We start from the raw sequence: 24,157 nt of genomic DNA on the forward strand, positions 1-24,157 counted from the left end.
GTGTTTGAGTGTAGTGTTTTCACATCCCAGCAGAGAACTTGCAGCATGAAAGGAGAGCCATTCCCTAAGGTCCACCAGGAAACCTACTGAGGTTATGGTTTTCTCTTGGCCTTCTAGATGCCAATCGAACATTATAATTTCACGAGCATTAAGTCTTTTCTCTCTTGCAATACTCAGAAGCACTGAGTGCCAGACAGGCAACCGACTGCTGCAAATTCAGACTTGAAGTGTTGAGGAAGACAGGTAATGTTTCTAGAAATGTCTAAGGAGAAATACCATCCCCAAACCCAGAAAGGTGACAAAGTTCAGTAAGTATCTTTTGATCTTCATGGTGGTTGCCATAATGTGCTTTTTTCCCCCCAGTAATTATAAAGAAAAAAACTGCAGTTGCCACAGCAAAGTCCCAGGCAGTTCCCGCAGCCACACTACAGCTTTAAGAGGAGAAAGAAAAATGAACCCAACAGAAGTAACACTGTTATTTTAAGAAGAGTCACATTATTTGGATTGTTCTGGCAAAGGAAACAGTGACTTCAAAGTTAGCAAAGCTAGTCAAAAACAGGGGAAAAATATCTTGTGAGAAGTTTAAAAGCTTTTTTTTTTATTTCACCAGGCCTAACATTGAACCATTTTCCAAGAACATGTGCTTTTTTTTTAATGAATTTCTATCCAAAAAAGTTTTCAAAATCATCACAGAAACTTTAATTGACCAGCAGAAGAAACCCAAGAAGGAAAAAAGAATTGAGAAAGGAGACAAAGTTGAGAAATGAAAATATTTGTCAACAATTCTGAAATCTATTTAGATAAAAATTGAATAAGGTTTTAATTATAACAGCAAGAAATACTGTTGTGGATAACACTGCAAAGAGAGAATTTCTCATTAAAAAGAAGGCCCTTCCAACATCACATGATTTAGTGTAAAAACTGGGACCAGCTCAAACTAGAAATAGTGTTCTTCAGCTTCCTCAACTGGTGCTTCCAGATAGTACTGAGTAGTTCCTGCCATCCTTTGGCAACAAGCCCTCTATTACCATCACTAGTGTTTTCGATTGGGAATTCCACCACCATGAGATTCTTGCCCACATCTCTGCTAATTGATTTACAGCGCTGAAATGTGTGTCAAGTGTAGGCAACACAGCTCTGTGTGAAGAAATATCAAATCAATGTGATGAACCAACTGCAGGAATCAGACATCAATAACAAAACAGTTCAAAATTCAATTCCTTTCTGAGCTGTTCATCCAAGGCAGTAACTGTCTACCATGGTTAACAAAGAAAAGCAACCGTGGACCTTCTCTGGGGTCCTGTTAGCCCTCAACTGCTGGACTACTTCAAAATCAAAAGCAACGTTACCCTAAAACCAGCATTTATCAGACCCAGGCTAGGTTTTGCTGACCATAGTCTGGCAGGAGCTGGAGCAGGTTCAAAGAGATTTCAGCATGACTTGTTGCATATTCCCTTCAACCACCACCAATTCTTCAAAACACAACTTTTCCTCATTCTTCTCAGGCACACTTTGCTGATAGGCAGGAAATCAATGTAAGGCCCATATCTCAGGGAAGTTTTGCACCTGCCATCAGGCTGAACACTTTATATAGAATCCACTCTGATGAATACTTTCTACTTTCACACCTCTATGATTCAGTCATTACCGAAGTGTATTGCAGTTGTGATAAAAATCCAAGAATTAATATATTTAAAAAAACCAACAAAATTAAAGGTGCATTATCTGATAAGCTAAAGCAATGGTGTTGCTTTCTGTTTTTAAAAGTAACTCTCAGGCAATGATTAAAATAAGTGACAATAAAACCATCACATTCATAAAATTGTAGTGTTAGCCCTGGGGATGTGCATAAGGATTGGGCTGTAACCAAGACAACCCAAGCTTTGGGAGAAACTTTAAGCAGACGTTTAAAGCCATGGTTCAAAGACAGAGTAAATCTGGCTGTGGGGCTACTTGTGACATATGGAAAGTGCCACAGTCACCCCATGCTAAGCACTGATCTTGTAACAACTCACCCTCCCAATGTCCAGACGTTACTTTTGATCTCCTGCTGTTTGCATTCCTGCATAAAGGTGACACAGGAGCTGTACCACACATTCAAGTGAGTTTAACAAAAATTCGACTGTGGCCCCATCCTATGCAGCTCCAATTTATCTGATGGAGTGATGCAGAGTCAGTCTGGCATTAATGACTGCAGACCCATAGCTTATAACACACCATGCAATGGCTTTAAGCCTATGCTTAAACAATCCCCACGGGCTTAAGCATTTTGCTAAATTAGAACCTGATTCCTGGACCCTTCTGTGCCCTGTCTGGCCACACAAATCACAGGATCAGGCCCTACTTGCCAACAAATGCTCAAAGAGGCCAAAGCAGCACAAGCAAAAACTCTGCAGACTCAAACAGAGGTGTCTGTATGATCTTCCAATTCTTTCTGAAAAGAACAGTCTAGACTTTACCACAGGCACAAATGAAGTGATATGTGTATATATATATATATGTTTTGTTTTTTTTATGGCTAACATGTGCACCTTAAAAAGGTAAGGTCTCTTTGGCAAAAACCTCCTTCTTGGAACAGATAAATGAGGTTGTATTGCAAAATGCGATACATATTGTGATGCGGGAATATCCCAGTGGTTCTTAACTGAGTGCAACTAAGATAAGTCCACCAGCATTATCTAGTCAAATCCTGAAGCATCAGAGGGGAGCCTTCCATGAACAGGTGGCTGATGAGAGCCTCTGTGTTACTTACATACATATATATGTACATATACATATATGCACTGTCTTCCAAATATATTTACAGCAATTTTAGAAGCCAAAACAACTTGCATAACAGAAAACAAAGAGAATTGTTTTGGATGCTTAATCTTTCCAACAGACAGATGGCTTTGGTGTTTCAGGGGTGAAAACAAAAGCACGATAGTACCTTTGCCCAGATACATCAGGTCCAGAAATTAGCCACAGTACCTCAAACAATAACACGACTCAATCTTTGACAACCACTTTTCATCCATTGGGTATTTAATGTGTGAAAAGTTTTGGCTCTCACCTCCCTGCACACCAGCCCAGCTCACCACAGCACCCTAATAACACAGATTGAGATCTACACCTCCTGGCTGGCCCTTAGCTTTGAAATGGGCTGGAGTCCCAAACCTACAAACCAGCAAACTTTTCTGGAAGGAGAAAACAAAACTCCAAAATCAGGAGTTTGGGCCAATCTTCAACTAATTTAATTCTCACAGCAACTCTGGGAAGTTGTAAAGAAGCTTTCTCGTGCAAAGGACAAGAAGCCATACAACTTTCCCAATTCCAGCCTACATCATGACCATGAAAAGCCCAAGGGCTCTGGACTTCAGTCCTCCTGAGTCTAGGCCACATTCTGCAGGCAGATACACAAGCTTGTTTCCATCACTTACCCCAGTGGTATTCATGAGAGTCTCATCAGCCACCCGATTTAACACTAACGAGAACAAAGTTCAGAGCTGCCTGATGAATGGCTTCTTGTATGCTTGGACGCATCAGGTCCCCCCCTGTGATTGCAGAGATGTAAAACCAGCAGTGTTAGCAACCCTAGCTCTGAACTCCAGTGTTCCTGTAGGGTTAATTCAAATTGGATTCACTCACTAGTTGCAAGAGTTTTTGACTGCTGTGTGAAGGGGCTGCCTGTAAAAAGCGAGCTCAGAAGAATCTTACGTGCCACGGTTCAGGGAGCAGGAGCCCAGATGGAATCTGGCAGGAGTCACCCTGCAAAAAAGTCTGTTTATGTCTGAGGCAGTAAAATTCTTGAAGGCCAGGGCAGAAATCTAGTATAAAAAGGCAAACTGCTTCAGTACAGCCGCTATGGTGGAGAACGATTTCTTTTGCTTAATGATGCCACCCTTCTACAAAGAAGGATTCATTTTGAGCTGTGAATTTTGGGAATCTTCCCTGACACCGAAGGAGTTTGCCAACATACAAACCATGTGAGGAACAGAGGTTTCAGATTGGTATTTCTGTATTTGAATTTACTGTATACAGCTAAAGCTATTACAGTTCACAGTGCTCTTCCATAGAGGTTAGTGCTAAACTGAAAGGAAACGCACCATTTGCAGGAGCTGCAGTGACTATTTCAGTTTTTCTTTGCTTCCTATCAGTCCAGCTCATCTAACTTTTTTTTTTCTTTTCCCTAGCACTAGGATAATTGTATCAGGTTTCCGTTATAGAGACTGAAGATGAAAGCACCACATTTTCATTGTTTTTCAGTGGGCACATGAAAAAGTTCTCCTAATACTGTTGAAAAGTGCCAGTTTGTCACTTATACGGTCAATCAGCCTGCAACTGTTTCAGTTCTGCTTCTTAATTTGTTAAGTGCAAAGAAAGGTATTCTCTTTGATTACATCTGCAAATAAGATATTAATGTCAATTCAGTGATACGAAAATTACTCCCTCACTATGTAATTTGCACCTTAGTTATTATGGGTTTCATGAACAAGAATATTATAGCTGCTCAGAGTGAGCCATGAATTTATAATTTATTTTTTTAATTAGCAAAAAGAAAAGGAAAAAAAAAAGCCCATGAACACCAACATGACAAAAAGAAAGGTTATCTCTGCCCAGCTTTTTATTTACCTTGGCACATGTATTACCTCTGGACAAAAGATGAAAGTACTGCTCCTGGCCCAGCACTCTTCTGCAATGACATTTCACCAGAGGGGAGTAATAAGTGGCTGGGATGAAAATGAAAGAAAAAAAAAAATCATTTGCTTTTTGGGATGGCACAGAGAAGGGTTTAACACCTTCTTCAGCTTTAAGACAAAAACTGAACAACCGCACGGTTCTTTTGCCGTTGTTGGAATAAGATACCTTTTCCAATGGGAGCTCCAGACCATGCGTGTTAACTTCAGAAAGACATCTATCCCTGCTTCAGTTCCTGTTACAGCTGAAGGAAAATCCTCCCATTTCAATAAACAACGGAACAAGACTCCAGTGCTTAAATATCTACCCAGAAGCCAGCACAGCCATTGGTCCCACTATAGCGAGTGGCATAAGATTTTTTTGAGCATCGCTTTGCACTGCAGTTCTATGTAGTCTTTTTTTTTATTATTATTTTATTTAACCACTGGGATTTTTAAAGAGTGTTTCCAGCCCCAGGTCCTTGAAAGACCTTCTCAGCAGACATGATTGGCTTATACCTCTAGTAAATCAAAAGCACATTGTGTGTGTGTGTGTGTGTGTGTGTGCAAGCTCACATCTTTCTGTGATTGCTCATATATTGTGAATTGGAAGCATTACTACTGAATAAGTTTATGCAATAGCAAAAATATAATTCCATAAGAAAAAGAAAAAAGAAAAAACAAAAACCAACAACCTATAGAACTGGAAGGGAATGGAGACAAGTAAGGACCTAAGAAGAAACACACAACAAATCTGTGTCCCAAAAAGCTCAAGGTCACATCTACACCCTTAGGTGCAGTACTGTCAAAGTTATGTTGTTTGAGTTGTAATGAGGGGTGCTAGTTCTGCTCTCACATTGGCTTCAGATCCTCTGTGACAGTAGAGCTACTTCTGCTGGTGATCCATTAAAGTCAAAGAGAAGACCCCCATAGCCGATCAGATTTCCAAAATAACTTGGAAAAAGGAACTAGCTCAGCCACATTTCACTAGTTCAGACCTTCTTCCACGGGCAGATAACTTAGCAGCTGGTGGTCAGACTCGCCACCCTCTGGAAGACTATGCCTAAGTTAGGTGCCTGTTGCTGGCAGTCTGAACCTGGCCACAGAACAGCCCTCTTGCTCCAAGGCCTTCCAGTTTTACTTTTTTAAAACAAACAAACACACAAACAAAGATTCAGGCCCTAGGCTGGAAAGAAATCATGCAAAGCTTGTGCAATTCCCCCAGCAGGCATCCTGGGGAGGGTCACAGTTGGTACTCAGAGATCAGTGCTGGCCTTGGCGGTCAGAGCCTGGATCCGAGCTGAGTTGCAGGTCTTGCAAAGGATGTGCCCGTCCAGAGGGTAACAGCCCTGATTGTCCCCCTCAGACAGGAGGCCGCCACAGTCCTAGGAAACCAGCAAAGAGAGCAAAATAAGAAATATGAACCACATTACCTGAAGAATCTATTAGGTAAAGAAGCTCTCCTTACGCTCCACCTTGTAACAGGATCCAGCGTGAGTCAGCGCAAAGCATGAAGCTGAGGCATGTGATGACTTTCATGATTAAGACATTTCTTGATAAGAAACAATGCTGCAGAAAAGATGGGTTCCCAAGCTGTCTGCTGAATTTAATCCAATTGAAAATAAAAGGAGATTACTCCCTTCACATTTCTGAGGAAGGAAAGGTATTTAGCACTGGAGAAAGCATCAAGCTTAACCACATATTTATTATTGCAAAAAAAAGATAAAAAAGAAGCATCCCTGGCAAGGAAGTTTGGTACTAATACTTGATTACAGGTAATCTCCTTTGGACGAGTTGATGCCACAAAGCTGCAATATCCTTTTCTCAGGAGTGACCACTAAGCAAACTCCCTGCCTGTCACCCATGACCAGAACTGTCACCTGCATTTGTATTGCAGTTGGTGCAAAAGGCTGTGGCTGAAAGGAGGATATCACTGAGATAGGAAGAGTGGAAATCCCACTATAAGGCCCCGGACCTGTCCCAGACACCTCAGCCTCATGCCAAGTATAGCTGCTGGAACACTGGGAATTATTCCTCCCTATGTGATCAGACAATCATTTGGGAACAAACTGCTGATGGAGCTGCAATGAGGAGATTACAGCTTGCTTAGTGGCCATGTCTCTTTGTCATAAATCTCTGTTCGTAAATACACCTGGCAAGGAAATGGTACGGAAAAAAAGATTGCTATTGCTCCACTTGAGATAGCTGAGACACATGGAGGTGAAGGCCAAAACACAGAAGGATTTTCAGACATTACAAAAAAACTGCTGTACCTTACTGATCTGGGAGTCCAGCTCATTTGTTGTCTTACTAATATGCAGCACCTCTGAGAGTTGCATTATGCAGAGATGATAGCTTAGCAATCTTTGGACAAATCCACATGAGCATTTAAGGTCAAATCTGCAGCAGTTCAGTTGCCCATGAGATGATGCTCTAAGCTAATAATGTACTGATCCAGGACCTATGTTGGATGTCAAGGAGCTGTGCGCCTGTGTCCTCTGACATCCACGTGCATGAAGCCTAGATATCTCAACAGCCAGCATGGGGACATCCGGTATGACGAATTAGGCTCTGCAAAATTTAGTGCATGAATACCCAAATGCCTTACAAAAACTAGGCCTAAGTAATGAGTTGAACGCTGGAAACCAATGACAGACTGAAGTGAACCAGATGCCTCAAGTCTCAGCCTAGACCTTTAAGCCTCAGTCCATCCTTCTTTCCAGTTGGTTATTAAAACCTGCAACTGTGACAAGAAATACGTTTGGTCTCATTTTCTTACTCTGCCATCTGCCTGATATATTATCCAGCAAGTAACACTTGCATTGAAGAATTCTTGAAGGTTCCCTAACACAGCTGTTCCCACATGTTAATTGCTTTAAGGTGATTTTTCTTCTGTCTTCAGATTCTTACCATCAAAATTATATGAAGTGTGTAATGAAACTGAACAGGAAAGTACCACAAAAAGCACTGCACAAAACAAGAATGATCATGTTTATGTGTCCATTAAAATTCTTCAACCCAGAGCCATATGTTGAGTTTCCTGTACAATCTTGCTCAAATTCTAACATGCATAGCTTTCATTTTAAGAATATAAACATGAGCAACATTTGTGTCCAAGCTATAATTTATGATGTTCTCAAATGTTAAGCTCTAATTAACTGAGTCACATTCTCTTGCTCTCCTAATGAACCTGTTATAAACAAGGGACCTGATTTTCTTCTCATTTGCACTGATATAAATGAGGAAAAATTCCTTGCATGCTGAAGTCAGTGAAGTAATTTGACAGTAGAGACAGTGTTACAATAGAGTTCGCCTGTTGTGCATATAACACAAGGCACTGATGAAATTATACCAACCTTTGATTTCCCTCCTTCGTGCAGTCAGAATACTAACCTCACACCGGTAGCACTGGACATGGAAGTCGCGATCCAGGGCGACAATGCGTACAGTCTCCTCTTGTCCTGGGGCTGGCATGATGGGCTCCTTACACACTGAACATCTTGGTGCAAATTTCCTGAAAAGGAAGAGACACAGACTGTGGTGTCTTCACTACGCGATAGGACTGGCTTGACTCGGGGTCACTTCAGAGATGGAGAGGAGCACAAGCCTTTTCTTTCTATCTTGTCTTGTCCACCTTCTGCCTAATTTGCTATGTTCTGGTTTTGTACTCTGCAGCTGCCCATGAGAAGTGGTGATCTCTGCTCCCAGGCAAGTGCGCATCCATGGGAACATTTAGCCTGTGACGAGTCATTATTCGCTGTTTTGGTTCAAAACCTATGGGTACCAATTCCCTGGCAGCAGTTTCTCCTCACAAAAAAATAGAAACTTGTACCTACAGAATCTGCTGCTGTTTAATGAGAGCTGGGGTCACGGGCTACGCAGCGACAGAGGGCAAATGCTCGTGGCAAACATCAGAACACAAGGAGATCAAAGACCGTTCTCCTATGAAATGCCTAGGAAAGATTGATTCTGCCACCCAGTTTGTCACAGAAACCACCCCAGAATTAACTAGCTTAGAAAAAAAATTAAAATCTATCTGTACTAGGAATAAAGAAAAATATTAATTTCACTGGCAGCAGATGAAAGATGCCTGTGTAGCTGTGATCTAACAAAAAAATGAATTGATCAGTGGCTATAGCGAGCGCTCTGAAAAATAACTTACATGGATCATGATATGACCAGAGCTGTAATCGCAGTTAATTATATGCTGCTTCATGCAGGCACTTCCTTGTGCCATTTAGCTCAACTGTGGTGTTTAAAAATACTTCACCATTTCTCTGTCCAGGCCGCTGTGGGTAATTCATTATACGCCAAATATTAACTCCAGCGACCCAGAAATGACTCTTACAGATCTCAAGGGATGTGGATGCGCTTCTGCGGGCCCCAAGCTAAAGAGGTAGCTAAGAGACAGTGTGGACCTCAGGTACAGTTCTGTTATCAAAACAACGCACAAGATGTCGAGCACTCAACTTCCAGACCAGGAGGAGGGCATCACTGACCAATTAAAACGGGACTGGCCAAAGTGCTGCTAAACACGTGGAAGCCTTAAGACATGCTGAACGTTCCATTAGCTCTTCTGCTGCTCCCATTATCTACCCACCTCACTCTTTCACTCAGCAATTTCATGTCCTTTGCCTGGACTGACAGCCTCCCACTTCCTGCTCTCAAAGCTGTAAGATCCAGATTTATTCACAGCCAAAGGACTTCAGGATGGGACAGCAGCTCTTGTTCCCACTCTTTCTCCTGAAGGCTCCAGGACTTGGGGAAGAAGCAGTCTCTCCAAATCATAAGTGGGTTGGAAGGAAATCTTTCGGGAGCATGACTGATGCTTTAGCCTCACACTGGGCCTCTGCTCAGGACCAAATTTTATCTTACACATGACTGCTGGCACAAAAAAGCAAGACAGCACACAGCCGCCTCAGCACCTGTCAATTAACCCAACTTATCTGAGCTACAGGGAACGTCCTCATATTGGATTTTAGCATGCAAGTTGACGGTGGCTGCTTTCCGTTCTGTCAAGTCAGTCTTCTCTGAGCTTTCAGGCCCACACACTGATGTCACGAGGCTCAAATTAAGTCTACCCTCTTAGAAATTAAGAGATAAATGGTTGAGATGTAAACTCACATTTGTCAGTATTGATTTCCTCTTTTAATTGAGGGGTGTAACGTGTCTGTCTTTTCCATACAGTGGAAACATTTGTGCTCTGATTATATCTACATGTCTTCCTTAGATGTGATGATGGGGGTGGTAGCGTGGCAGCAACAGAACTGCCTTGAAACTATATCTTTCAACTTGTTTTAAATGGCAGGCTCACCATGAATTATTAGCAGGGCTGTATTTTTAGCAGCTTTAAAAAGCTAATTAGTAACCAGAAACAAGAGAAACTATGAGTGTCCTGTGGCCACCTAGATCCCTCTAGCTGGTAGGCAAACACCTGCCGAGTGCAACAGTACAGGACCTCTCTTAATTGCTCAGGTGGAAGAAAGGAAGAAACACTGATGTGGAAGCACTGGTACAGCCAAGGAGAAATGTGCACATGCTGAGCTCAGGGAAGGCAGGGAGGAGTGCAGAGCATTTTAAGTAGATGAGCACAGAGATTACCCATAAATTCGGATCTACACAAGACAGAGATCAAGCATTACCAGCCACTGACCAGTTAATCCTGTATGCCACACTATGCCTGATTGAAGCAAAGCTCTAACTACTTCGTAGAGTCTTCAGAGGAAGTGGCAGAGGGTTCATATCTTTCTGGACAGTCAGAGAGAATAAGGAATATTTTTAGGGACAAGAGAGAAAGACAAGAAACAAAGCAAGAGAGAGCAGAGCAGCTTGGGACATACTTATGGAAATCCTCGATGCAGTGGATGTTCCCACCAGCATCCACGGTGAAGGGAATCCCATCCAGGCTGCGATGGCACATGACGCAGGTGAAGCAGTGGGGATGGTAGGCCTTCCCGGTGGCTCGGAGGATCCTTTCCATGATGGGCTTCGCGCATACACTGCATTGCTCCAGTGTGTTCTGCAAACAAAACATACACAAGCAGGTGTGAGCTCCATCTCAGCAGGATGTTTTTAAAGTTTGGCTGGGCTGGAGGCTACTGCTACTCTACTTAGCAGCTTTAGGCGCTTTCATTTCTTCTAGATAACTGCAGTACAATCAACAAAGAGCATGTTAACAGCATGGGGCCTGGATCAGGTCTTTAGCATTACGTGAAAATGCAAAGGTGTGTAATCCATGGGAGAAAAATCACAGCCTTCACTCAATGGCTCTGAGAAATGATCAGTGATGACCCAACAGGTGGATGTATCTGAGACACTGAAGCTTCTCTAGCCAAGAACACACGAAGAAGTTATGCAGCCTGAGTTTCTGCATGTTTACCTCCATACTGCCCAGTCTGAATTACTTTTTGCAGTTGAGTTATTAAACAAAACCTCCATGAAGCACAGTGCAAAGCTAGAGCTCACGCTCCTGGGGCTTTACAGAGACACCCTAACTACCCCACCCTAAGGAATCTTTATCTGTCTGGTAAGTAAGCCTTAATCTTCCTCTCCTAGCAGGAAAACTACTGTCAAGTTCTAGGAGTAAACAAGACAGTGCCAGGAACAACAGCATTGCATGGGCACGAGTTCAGGATGACTTCATGTGATCATTTATCTCTATCTCCCAATGTCTGAGATGATGACTAAAATGCTATTTCCAAAGCCACCCTCCTGGCCTTACAGGTATGCCAACCTCACAGGTGTGCCAGCCTGCTCCTGAAGCACTGGAGCCAATAAAACATCCTTCAAGTGGGCTACACTGAGCAATTCGTCTCATTTCAACTCTCACTCATCCCTGTAGTTGGTTATAGAAACACCAGAGTAGTTTTGCTCCAAACAGCTGCCCATAAGACACTCCAGCCCTTCTGACCCCAGGTGTGCAAGCTGCCATTTCAAACCAAGCACCCAAAACACATGTGCCATGAATCAAAGGTGCAAAACACATAAACACTACCAATAAATCTATGACAATGATTTGGGTCACTTCAGTGGAGCTTAGAAGAATGAATTTCACTCACTATCCTTGCTTGATGCATCTGGAGATATCAACTGTTATCAGTTAATGTTTGAATCTTGGATAAGGCAGAATACCTATGATTATAATACTGATTATGGCTGAGATACATAGGTATGAGGACAGGAAAGAAAGAACACATTTAATGGGACAGAAACAGAAAAAGCTGCTGAAAGGCAGATCATGTAGACAAACAAAGGAAGGCCGAAGTTCTTCTTTTTCCTCACACAACGAAATTCCCAGGGAAAATAGTACTTTGACTGACTACACTGTCATTGCTTCTTCGAGCCAATATTCTCAGGGGCAATATCCAGTTCTTACATGTACAGCCAAAATGTACTGTCAGGAGATGAATCACCCTCAGAAAGATTACTTCTACACTCACACATACGTATTGGATGTCATCTTTGGGCTGCAAATCACTGGTAAGATACGTATACACACAGGTTCATATCAGAAGATCAAAAAGATTGGTTCTGGAAAGCTTGATATGAAAAGTCCTGAATTGAAACCCATATGAGAACCGCCTAACACATTTGTAAAGAGAACGCCAGACTAGTACTGGTTTCAGCCTGGATTTTGCTTTATGATTTGTAATAATGGGCAGGAAAGAATTATTGCTGGCCTTTCTGTCTGGTTGCTGTCACCATCATTATCACTGTAACAGTAGCTGGTACGCCAGAAAAAGCAAGGTCAGTAATTTCACACTTGGAGGAATAACCTGGCAAATATACCATTGTGCTTTGCATAAGCAGATCACATCATCTCAGTCCATATCCCTGCTGCTTTCTCTGTACCATCATGGAAGGAACATCGCATACCTGCAGATGCAGACTCATCACTCATAAAGCATCATCTATGACAACTTGCAACCAAGTCATTGCTTGCTTTGTTTCCAAGAGCTGTCAACAACAGAGGCCAAGGGCAAATGAGAACGGGACAAAGAAAGCACAGCAGTTCCTCAGGACACGCTCCCAGCCTCCAGCAATTTCTGGCTTAGTGCTTCCTGAGCCACAGTTTGACCTCTCTGCTTAATAGCCTCGAGTGGATGCTCCTCCTATGAACTTTCCCAATAGTCTTCTGAATTCTGATAAACACTAAGCACCCACAACATAACCAGGAATTTCACAGCTTACTTGCATATGGAGAGCTGCTCTGCTGACAGCAAAGCTGAGCACAATCAGCCTGGTACAATGAGCAGAGCAGAAACCAGCAGCTGCGATCCATTCCCAAGCAGCTGGGGAAATGGCCTGGAAATGCTCTCACTACAGATCTAATGCAACTCCTACTTGCACATCTCAGAGAGACAGAGTTCAGGCTGCAAGGGATCATCCCAGCCATCTTGTCTGACATCTTGTGTGATGCTGGCTTCGGTGGGAGTTTTGCAGTGACCAGAACAGCAGGTAATCATGTTTCTGGATTATGCCTTCAGAAAACACAAGTCTTTGCTCCCAAATCGCTGCTCAGTTGCACCATTTGACATTTTCACAGCATGACAAGAGGTCTAAATTAACCAACTCTTGATTAAACCTTCTGTACAATCCAAAAATCAGACCTGAGAAATTAATTCTTTTCATCCTTCCAAGTCTGTACCGGTGAGGAAAAACAAAGTCATTAGATTCAGACTCCGGTTCACTCCCTGTCTGGGAGTGTATTTGCTTAAGCCTCATTCCCTGCTATATCCTTGGCTCAAACCCTTCTCTTCAAGGTGTTACCACACGATGCCAAAGGGAAAGCTTCCTCGACTCACACCCATTTGACATCAGGTTGCTGTAAGGCAGGATTTGGCCTGCGGAGCTAACAGGGTTTTCTTTGATTCTGTAATCAGGTTATCCCACATGCCTAAATGCAGCCCCAGCAGCTAACAACCTGCATAAAGGTATTTCTGCACATTATGAGAATGCCATCACTCTAGGATTTTAAGTTTGTTTCTCGATTTTGTTCTCTTTCACAGTTTAGTAACTCTCCTAGCACCTCCTGGAAGTTTCAAGCCTTCACAAAGGCAAAAAAGATGAAGAAAAATAAAGCGATGGCACTGAGTTTTTCCTTTTCTCCTGAGCTGCCACTGTCAGCCCCAGGGTGCATCTGATGAGCTTACAGAGAACAGCAGAGTAAGGCATAGAGAAGAAAGATAAGAACCAGCTATGGAACACCAGACCTAGGCACTGTGGTCAATTCATGTCGTAAGAGCACAGCCCACAAATGCAGGATGGGCTGAGAGGGAAGTTTACCACATTTTCCCCATGTTTTGGCTAAGAGGCAGGCAAGTAGCCTTCCTTATTGAGACACTCCTGACTCCAAATCTAATTTCTGGAGGTTGGAAAAGAACAATTGACATAATGCATTTCAAAGTGGGAAGTTGGTCCCACATTAAAGACTGAGTGTGGGTCTAGGCCTCTTGTGAGCACAACTGCTCATCCACAGCAAAGATGTCACCTGGGGAGAATAATGAATCATGGAATTATAATGGGTGAAGGAGACCTCTAAGATCAACAAGTCCAATCCCAATTCATCCCACCATGCCCACTCACCACATCCCTCAGTGCTGCATCTCCACGGTTCTTGAACACTTCCAGGGACAGCGACTCCCCCACCTCCCTGGGCAGCCTGTGCCAGCGCATCACCATTCTTCCTGCAAATAATTTTTCCCTAATATCCAAGCTGAATGCACCCTAATGTATCTATAAAGAGAAATGAATCCAAGCAAAGATGCACTAAAACACAGGCAAAGAACAACTGAAGTGACCAAGATGCCCGTGAGCAGCTTGTGGGTAAAAACTTGCAGACTTAAATGCAGCCCTATCAACAACAGAGTGAACACATATTTGACATTAAGTGGTGAGGAAATTGTTGAAGAGTCTCCCTACAGCAACACTTGGCCCCTCTGAAACGGCAGACACCAAGGGGAGTTGCTCTGCAGATGGTGGGTTTAAACGTGGGAAACAAAGTGAGATTTCAGTCTGCTGGGAAACACTTCTGGGGCGCAAAAGCCATCAGAGACTGAAAGTGGGAAGTGGTTGAATCCCCTCTTGAAAACTTAACATCCCAGATGGAGAGCTGGCAAACAGCTTCAGGAACTGAGCTGTGGTGACAGGCAGGCAGCGTGCAGAGCATCCTGCTTTCCTAATGCTCTAGGTAATACCCCCAGGACCAAATGTTGGGTGACAGCAGTAACTCACAATATGGTGCAGCAGAAGGACCCTCCCACAATGACCTAGCAATGAATATAGAAGAAAAAACACAGAGATTACTCATTGCTTCTGATGTACTGGCAATTCATCTGGAGCGCTAATGAACATAACCTCTCCTGCACCGAGAACAGCAGACAGAGCAGAGCTCACACACAAAGACATGAGGATGGGCTAGCCTGTTTTGCTGGGAAAAGGGAGGTAAGTTGCTGGAATAAATTATATTGGCAACTCATGCACAGGGACATGAACTTGCTTTGTGAGCACTGCAGAAGAAACGTTTTTAGAGGGACTGCACAGAGGAGATAGTATTGGCTTCGGGAACCAAAAGTGAATGTTGAGCTAAAAACAGGCACACGGTCAACTGCTGTAGTTGAACTGTAACTTAGTAAAGTGTGGTAAGAGAATTGCTTTAAATCTTGTGACTCCATCCTTCATTTCCTCCAACTGTGAGGAGAGAGGAGCGGGAGACATTTTCCCCATCGTGGGATGAATTTTGAGGCTTGAAAATATTTCCATACTTAAATGAAGACAGTTAAGTGAAGACAGAACACTTTAATCTCAAAACGTCTGGTGAACGTATAAACCCCAAATTAGATCAGGTCAGTTGAAACACTGCACTTCAAATGGTTTCATTTAGGTTTTGGGTCTGCAACTATAGAGCTGGATTATAGGTTAAATATAAAGCAGACATCGGTGGAGGGGTTAAGTGTCAAGATGCAATTTCAACACTTTCAAGATCTTTTTTTTTTTTTCTCCCCATTTTTTTTCTAGAAAACAAACATTCAAGACCAAGACCCCATTTCCCTTCCCAGAGGTCCCAGCCATTCCCAGTGATTATCTGCCCATCTTTTTCCATAAATGGGTAGATCTTTGGTATAAATAAATAAATTAATTCACTAATGGCTGGCATGAAGTTCCCTCCTCCCCATTTGAGAATACCTGGGTGTGTGTGGGTTAACTTTTTCCCTAACCTTACCAGCTGGATACCAATGAGCAGTACCTGAGCTCTCCTGACCTTCCCCAGCTCTCAGAGCTGTAGGTGCTGCAGGCAGAAGCCCTGGAAGCCTCTTGGCTGAATCTCTGACATTTGGGCCACATTGCCCAGAACTGCATCAGTGTGTGCGTGGGGGGACAAAGAGACATGACCTGTCAGCCAGAAATACCCAGAAAAAAAGCCCCTAATTCAGCCACAGTGGTGAGCAGTGAGGGTACTCTTTAGGTGGTATAGTTTGTTTTGCTGGGAGAGGGGAGGGAAGATGCTGGAATAAATTACATTGGCAACCCTGCAACGCTACCAGTATGATGTGGGTCTGAGCCCAGCACACAGCTACCAACAACTACACAGTGTAGACTCAGGCCCTGCAGGCTGCTGTTTTCAGTGGCTTTCAAATAGTTCTTCCATTCGGCTCAGTTTTCAGTGGCTTTCCCAGCACAGTAGCAATACCACGGCTGGCACGCTTCCCCCTCTGCTGGAATCTGCTTTTCTTGTCAGGATCAACCCAATTCAGCTCTGTGTTTTTGGACACAGAGCAGTTGGAGGTGAATCTGGCACAGAGTTCTCTCAGCATACAGGGTGAAGGAGTCCCTTCTCCTTGCCCTGCAACTATTAGAGAAACACTAGATGTGTTTTTGTGGCTTGCATTAGTAGTAAAAATGACAAGAAGAAGCAATCAACTCCACAAACGTATAATAACATCAAGGCCACGATGAAAATGGAGCAGGGCTTAAGAAGAGCTCCACAAATGATTAGCAGATGTCAAAATACGCTCTACAATTGGTGGAAGAAGGACCTTCATTTGCTCTTGAAGAACATTGTCTTACCAAACATAGGTTGAGGGATGGATTTGCCATCATCTGAGCAAACCCAAGGTTGGAGAGGAGACCTAGGGAAGGCAGCTGCTGGATGCAGAGGGCTCACAGGCTGGCCACACTAACTGAGGTGAGATAGATCTGGAACAGCTCAGCCAGGGATCTGTCTGTTGCTCAACACTGTTTTACAGAAGTCCTGTGGCCATTTCCAATACCAACAAATTGCGACTGATGAAGGAACACCGGGGTTAACTGATCCGCTCTGCATTAGGCTCGGTGTCCAACCACAGCCACACTGACTCCTTCCAGCTAAAAATCCACAAGAAGCCTCATGTTGGAAATTACTTAATAGCTTTCTGGCGCTCAAAGCTACTCATCTTCTCTACATTCCTTGCCTTGACAACATTGAGATCTTTGTCACTTTAAAATGGCAGCATTTATAAACATAACAAATTAGGAACTCCTACTCTAAACTGGTGGGCTGGAAGATAAAATGCCTGATTTTGCTACTGCCTTTTCAACCAAGTAACTGTCAGAGGCAAGATGCTTCCAAGCACTTGAAAGCAACCTTAACAACAAGGATTTTGTTATATATCCTGATAATCAGCTCTCGTCCCTTCAGTAATTTTCCATCTGGTGAAGCCATGTTTCCAAACCTTCTCACATAAAAAACGAGGATACGCACATTCTTCATAGAACCAGAGCAGTGCATCATGTTAAGTATGATCACATCTAGGTGGTCATGTTACACCAGGACTGCACCAGGTTCAGCATACACCAACCAGTGTGCTGGAGCAGGCTTTTGGAGTCCTGGAGAGATGAGCAGTGAGGCAACTGAAGGCGAGTCTCCTTGGCAGGGAGGGATGATCTGATAAGGTTGTTACCATCTCACATTTCTTCAGTCCAAGGAGATCCCGAGCTTACGACCAGACCTCTGGCCCTTGTTACAACCTGTTGCATAACACAATGCCTGGAGAAAGATGCTGATTTTCAAAGATTTCTAATTTGAAGGAAATCCCTCACAATCCCTCCCAGAAGGCCAGAGGTAAACAGTTTGTTCAAAGATTCAGCAGCTCAGGAGAACTGGCACGGAGCTGCCACCGAAATCCCTGGACTTGGCTGCAGCAGCAGCAATGCCTTGGCGGATTAGGATGGCTTCAGACCACCAGGGTCACAACGTAGAGATGAATCATCTGCTGGCTTTGCCCATTTCAAAGCCTGTCTGCAGCTAGTTTGAGAATCCATTGGAATTCTTTCTGAAGCTACCAAGGTTCACTCTACTGTAAAAAAATGGTGCTACTCTATTAGCTCTGCTCCTCAGGGACAGGAAAAATACATTGCACATTTTGACAGCGTGCACTTTTACCTATTATTAACAACATGTCAGGTGACAGCACCTACAAGCCATAATCGCAACACAGGACTCCATTGTACAAAGTGCTCCAGGGGATAAAGCAAAGCTGTTCCCTATGCCCAAGCGCTTACAGACTTTGCACTACAGATGTTACGCTGCTTGCCTTCCATGTTCTCACCATCAAATCCATCTATTCCCTCACAATATGATGTGTGTGACCTTGTATGCCACCCTGGGAGTTCTGCCTAAATAAGGATTGAAGGATCTGTCCCATTGTGATTCCTTTCTGCGCAGGCAACAGAATTGCATGCAGCTGGGAGATGTGGGAAACAGTGAGCAGATACACTCTGCTCCTTGTTTAGATACAATTGTGGACAACACAGAGATTTAAAGCTTAATTAGCAGCACTGAGGAAGCTGCTAGAGAGGCATTTCAAACCACTTGCAGTTTAAACTGATTAGAACTTTGTGAAAACAAAACAAAACAAAAACGGTGTAGCAAATCGTTAGGCCAAAATCCAAGACAAACTGAACCGCATCAAAGGAAAAACAAAGAGGTTGCTATCAGCAAGAAGTGGGCTCTTTTCTTCTTCTTTTTTTCTTTTTTGGTAGAGAATTTAATTTCATAGCCTTTAATAAACCTGACTCTCCAATCCAAGCTTGCCACTCTGGCAAAGAGCTTAACCAAAATAACACTGGAACTCATAGCTGGCAGACTGAAGAGACTATAAATTGGTCAAATCTGGGTGGAATACAAAAAAAATCCAAAATTCCATTCAATCTTCCTGTTTTAGAATTTTGATGTAACTGACCATTGACATGGAAATGTTATCTTGACCTTAACTGCTAAAGCTGACTTGCAGAGGAAAAAATGACTGACTCTGTGACATTTTGGTGGTTATTTATAGTTCCCCTCACTCTCCTCGTTCTTGATATTTTTACATTAGAAATGAGTTCTTGCCTGCCATGCTTTTCCTGAAGGACTGAATTTGTGACATAAAAACCATCAAGAAAACGGAATCTCGTTGATTAACATAGAAGTCAAATTTTAGTTGAACCTGTTTCTCTCAGTAAGCCATCATCCAGCAAAGATGAGCTTTTTTTGGTTACAGATTGAACACCACCAGCCTTTTAACTACAGCCTACTTAAAGCTGGCATTTTATGCCTCCCCTGCTCTCCAGAAGAGATTTCCCTGGGGGGGAAAAAAAAAAAAAAAGAACAAAAAAACCCAAAGCAAAACAAAACAAAAAAACACCACCACAAAACCAAGAGAAAAGAGGAGTACTGTTGGACAGACAAGGTATTTCTAAAGTAGTTAAAAATCATAAATTAAGAAAAGAAAAAAAAAAAAGGACAGAATCCTTCTCTTCACTCCTCCTGCCCCATCCCTGGAGGTGCCCGAGGCCAGCCACATTGGTTGGGCACTGGGCAGCTTGATTTGATGGAAGGCAGCCAGCCCACAGCAGGGGTTGGAGCTCAATGATCATTAAGGTCCTTTCCAACTCAAGCCATTCTATGATTCCTTTCTATGATTCTAATAAAACTCACCTTCTTCAGCTACAAGGAAAGGCACACAATTCATTTTCTCCAGCTTACTTCAAGTCATAAAGAAGAGCAGGTCTAAGGGGTTTGTAATAACTACCTAAAGGTCAGTATTTCAGCTGAATATCCATTTCAAGCTACTTCCACAAAGAGGATGCAAACCTTCTTGTGCTCCTCCTCTCCCCTCAGTCACAAAGTCATGTTTTCTAGTGGCATGAGAAGAGCCATGCGAAGTAAGGATGGCTGGCTTCTGTCCTTGGGCGTCTGTCCTTGAGTGATTGTTTCATCTCATTATTTTCCATCTCTCTACCTCACATAATCTGCAGAGTGGGCTTAGTCTGACACTGGAAAGCTTGTGACGCTCTGACAGAAGTAATGTCACTATTATGAATACCAAAGCTGGCATCTAGAACTACCAAGAAGTAAACAAGTCTCTAAACCAAGCCAAACTAAAAATAAGCCAAAAGGTAATGAGATTTGCACAAAATTTCAGAGAACTTTCAACAAAATGCTTTCTGAGTGCAAGATATTTTTTTCAGTGCATACATGTGAGTTGTGAAATACAGGTCATGGCAACAGTTCAGCATAAAAATAGCTGCTTTTAATAGATAACATAATTCAATATAAAGCTTGGAAAAAGAACCAACAGAACTCTCTGTGCACTTGGATGCTGCAGCTACCTGGTCTAACAGAGGGAATATGATTCTCCCAAATCCCTAATGGGTTTCTTAAAGAGCTGCCAAATGCATTTAAGTCCCTGATGCGAAGAGAGAACATGCTGGAGCCTGTAGGGCAATGGGAGACTTACTCGTGCCTGGAAGGCAAGGGCTGAAACTTTAGAAGGTCCTCTGAGGTCCGAAGTGAAGGAAAAGGTAGTTACTTAATTCCTAAAGAAACTGTCAGTGAAATGCATATTTTAAAGACTTTGGCAGAACACTGGGCAAGGATCACTGGCAACTAGCATTGTACATTGCCAAGGATAAGAACAAGAAGAAACTCTTTGGACTGTGAACTGAGTGTCTGCATTCTTTCCCCCATGTGCTGAAGGGACCAGGACCTTTTTTTGGCCAGGATTTCGTCAGAGGCTTGAACTGTGCTATCCCCTGGAGCGACACCCATTCTTCTGTCTAGAGTCAGATTCTAATTAGAAATAACTACAGCTGCTGAGTAAGTCCAGGGTCAAATATATTCCCTAGCAGGTACTGGAATTATTTTTAGATGTAATGACATCCCTAATTCTTTTCATTCAGGTGACCTGGATGCTTGCTTCAGTTCCTCGTCTGGAGAAGCAAGTTTGAGCTGCCTGCTGAGATAAGAGAAATAGAGGAGGAAGGGATACAAAAAGGGAAATGGAGACAACTATATAAGTAGAATCCAGACAAGGGATGGAACACATAAGAGAACTTCCAACAGACGTCTACAGTGAGATGTGAGAAAAGTGAAAGTCTGCCTGGCTTCTAGCTGGAGACTGATGTTCATTCATCCATTCCCTCCTTCCCCTCCATTACAAAATGTTCTCAATCAGAGAAAAATATAGAGATATAGACATCAGCACCTCTGCAACTGCAGCCCATTTCTGCCATTACTTAACTGCTGTGGCCATCATTGACAGCCAACTAGACATAGGATTGGAAGAAAAAAGATGATGAATAATTCCTTTCAACCTTCAAACTGATACCTTCACTACAGGACAGATCCTCTGCGTCATCTCTGGAATGACATGTGAAAAGTAAGTTGGAGGCTTTGGATACTCCTCTGCTCAAGATATGGGGTGGCACTGCTGGGCAGAAACTTTCTTGTAGCACAATTGCTAACCTAGTTTATCTGTCCTCTTGGTACTGTTCTTTTACTCTCTAACTGGAAAAAATTAAGGTTTCTTGTGGAAAAAGAAAAAAAAAAGAAGCTGCCTTATTTTGGACAGACAACATGGAGACTTGGACACAAACCCTGGATGGCAAAACCGTCGGAATGCAAATAAAAACGGGCTCTGTGATTTGCCATCGAGAGCAGATGGACATGTCTGAGTAGGTGGTAATTCTCTGGTGTCAGCAGGGTTAGTCAAGGATGTTCGCTCTTTCCCTTTCATCACCACAAGAAATTCTGGATTAATTTGGAATATGAAGGACATTGGTCTGAACTGTCGGTAAGGTTTATGTCAGAGCAGAGCAGACTGAAAATCAAGCTGACAGCTGGCATTTCTTTACCAGGTCTTTTACATCACTTGAAGAGGCTGCCCTGTGTATTATTTAAAGTTGAAAAGCACAGCCACTGAACACTGTGCCAGTCAGCTAACTGTCAGCTCCTAATAGATACTAACCAGATTACTCTTTAGTTTGTGAAAGCAACACCATGAAAGGCTTTCTGCCAAGTATTACATTAAAAAAAGAAACAACGGTTGAGAAAACGCAGTAAACCCCAAAGGTGAATGAAGCTTTTGAAAATAAGAGATTCACTTGGGCACAGGCAGCAATAACACAAACTCCAGTCTTGTGACAGTGCTCGAGCATCAACAAGCAAAACACAGCAACAGAAGAAACAACTCGTTCAGCCTCACTGTTTTCCTAGTGACACAGTTACATAAGGAATGTACATTTATATAAACACACCGAATGTATAATAAATATTATATAATGTGCCCATTCTCCAGTCGATAGCATCTTCTCAGCGTAAGGACTTTTGTGCTACAATCACAGTGCCTATGGAATATAGGGAAAAATAATATTATTCTGGGATCATCCTGTTCTGTAACCATTCTGTTCTGTTATGGGGATATTCTTTCCACAACAGTGGAAAATAAAGTGCTCTGGTACTTCATACATTGTTTAAAAGGTCTGAGATCTTCCACAGTCACCTGCACCAGTAGTTGTTTCTTATTAGCTGCTGAATTACTCATTTCCATCCTAAATTACGTTACTTCCAACTTTCCTTTCAGAAGGCCAGAAATTGCTTTTTTCCCTGCAAGAACTTCTGAACACCCAAACCAATCTGCTCCTTGACTTCTGCCAAGCATCCATATGGGCCGTATCTTTCCATTGCTGATGGTTTAATGGATCTACTAGAAACAACAGAAGAAGGGGCATTCTTCACCATCTTCTGTGAATCAGGTCCATGTGCAAGACAGGAATGTAGTAGCATGTAGCTCATGTATCTGAGCAACCCAGCTACCAGCTAACACAAGCAATACAAATGAGCACTGGTGATCTCCTGATGAAATAAACATTTTGTTGTTGGTACCACACTAACCTTACCGGGCAAAAAGATCCCTCCCTGCCTGCACTACCATGCCATCTTCCAAAGAGATGAGTGAAAAGGACAGAAGGGCTGGGAGTGTTGATGAAGGGAGAGCTAGGAAGTGATCCAAGATTTTACGAGCCATCCACTTTTTCCGGGTTTGCTGTTAGGGCAGCTTAGCCCAACTCCGTCCTACCTGTAAGCTTTCCTATGGAAAACTTCATGTTGGCTTCCTCATATGCAACATCAGTCCAGCAAGCATCTTCCTGCCAGCTCTGCAAGGGCAGCTAAGGAGTCTTGCTGGAAATCTGGCCCCAGAGAGAAACAGCAATGGAAAGCAGCCATTTCAGAAGCACATTATTAAGCCATCAGACCAGTAGCTACAGGATCCCCATGGAAAAGTTGATCCAGGCACTTTGTATAATTACTTGAGCCCTCCCAGAGTCATTTATTCCCCTTTGTGGTTGGCAGGGAAAGTCAATATCTTCTCAAGCTGCAAAGTCATAGGGTTTTTTTTTTTTTTAAGAAGCCCAGTTTGTAGGTGAAGACATTCCTCTTAGCAAAATCTTTGCTTAAGTACACTGCTTAGGACTGATCCAGGCTTTTCACAGAACTAATGCTGTGAGCTCAGATGAGTGTGGCACGCAGGCAGGTTTATGCTTTCCATTTCCTTTCCCTACTTATGTTTTAACACTCACATTTTAGATGAAGAAGAATAAAAATAGCTTAATTGTACATATTGCCTACAGTACTGCTGGACTCCACCTGTGGGAAGGAACTGGAATTTAGATTTTATTAAAGTTGCACATGTTTCCAGGAGGTTGCTAATTATCCTGCGTGTTTTATACAGTATTTCTGGCTCCAGGGTCTCTCTGTACTCTTCTGAAAGAAACCCAACACAAAAATATTTGAGCTAAGATCTGGAATGCGTGACTGAAAACCAGGCACTCACTCCAGGGTTCATCTGACCCCACATATCCTTGTTCTTACCAAGCTTTGGAAATCGCTTTGAGATGTGCTGTTGAGAAAATACTGCCTGGATACCAAAGACCTGTCTTTCCAATTTAATTCTCCGGCTTCCATGCACTTTGAACTCCACTGTTTGTCTGGCATGCCTAGGATTACAGCTGAGTGTAGAACTGATCTTTTCAAGGCCTTAAGTGTGAAGTAATTCACGTTGGATACAACTTGCCTTTTAACTACCAATCACTCACAGTCACACAAAGCAAAGTGTCCTCAGGGATGGGGTGTTCTACATTTTAGGGTGGTTAATTTGAGTTGTCTTGTCTTAAAGACGTTTTATGCCTCTAGCTTGAGTTGG

At 42.8% G+C, this 24,157-nt stretch overlaps 1 protein-coding gene across 2 annotated transcripts in view; it reads right to left on the bottom strand.

Moving 5' to 3' along the window:
* Positions 1–590: 590 nt before the first annotated feature.
* LOC100549525 (lipoma-preferred partner homolog) overlaps positions 591–24,157 on the bottom strand; it is a 75,445-nt gene continuing 51,878 nt past the window's right edge. For both annotated transcript variants that reach the window (XM_031555150.1, XM_031555151.1), the window contains exons 3-5: positions 10,496–10,674; positions 8,049–8,169; positions 591–6,040 (exon numbers count right to left, since the gene is read on the bottom strand). In XM_031555150.1, the coding sequence (XP_031411010.1) occupies positions 5,912–6,040; positions 8,049–8,169; positions 10,496–10,674 (429 nt within the window). In that variant the 3' untranslated portion in view covers positions 591–5,911. The remainder of the gene's footprint in view (positions 6,041–8,048; positions 8,170–10,495; positions 10,675–24,157) is intronic.

This window comes from Meleagris gallopavo, chromosome 11 (genome assembly GCF_000146605.3).
Source record: "Meleagris gallopavo isolate NT-WF06-2002-E0010 breed Aviagen turkey brand Nicholas breeding stock chromosome 11, Turkey_5.1, whole genome shotgun sequence".
In the NCBI taxonomy this organism is placed as follows: Eukaryota; Metazoa; Chordata; class Aves; order Galliformes; family Phasianidae; genus Meleagris; species Meleagris gallopavo.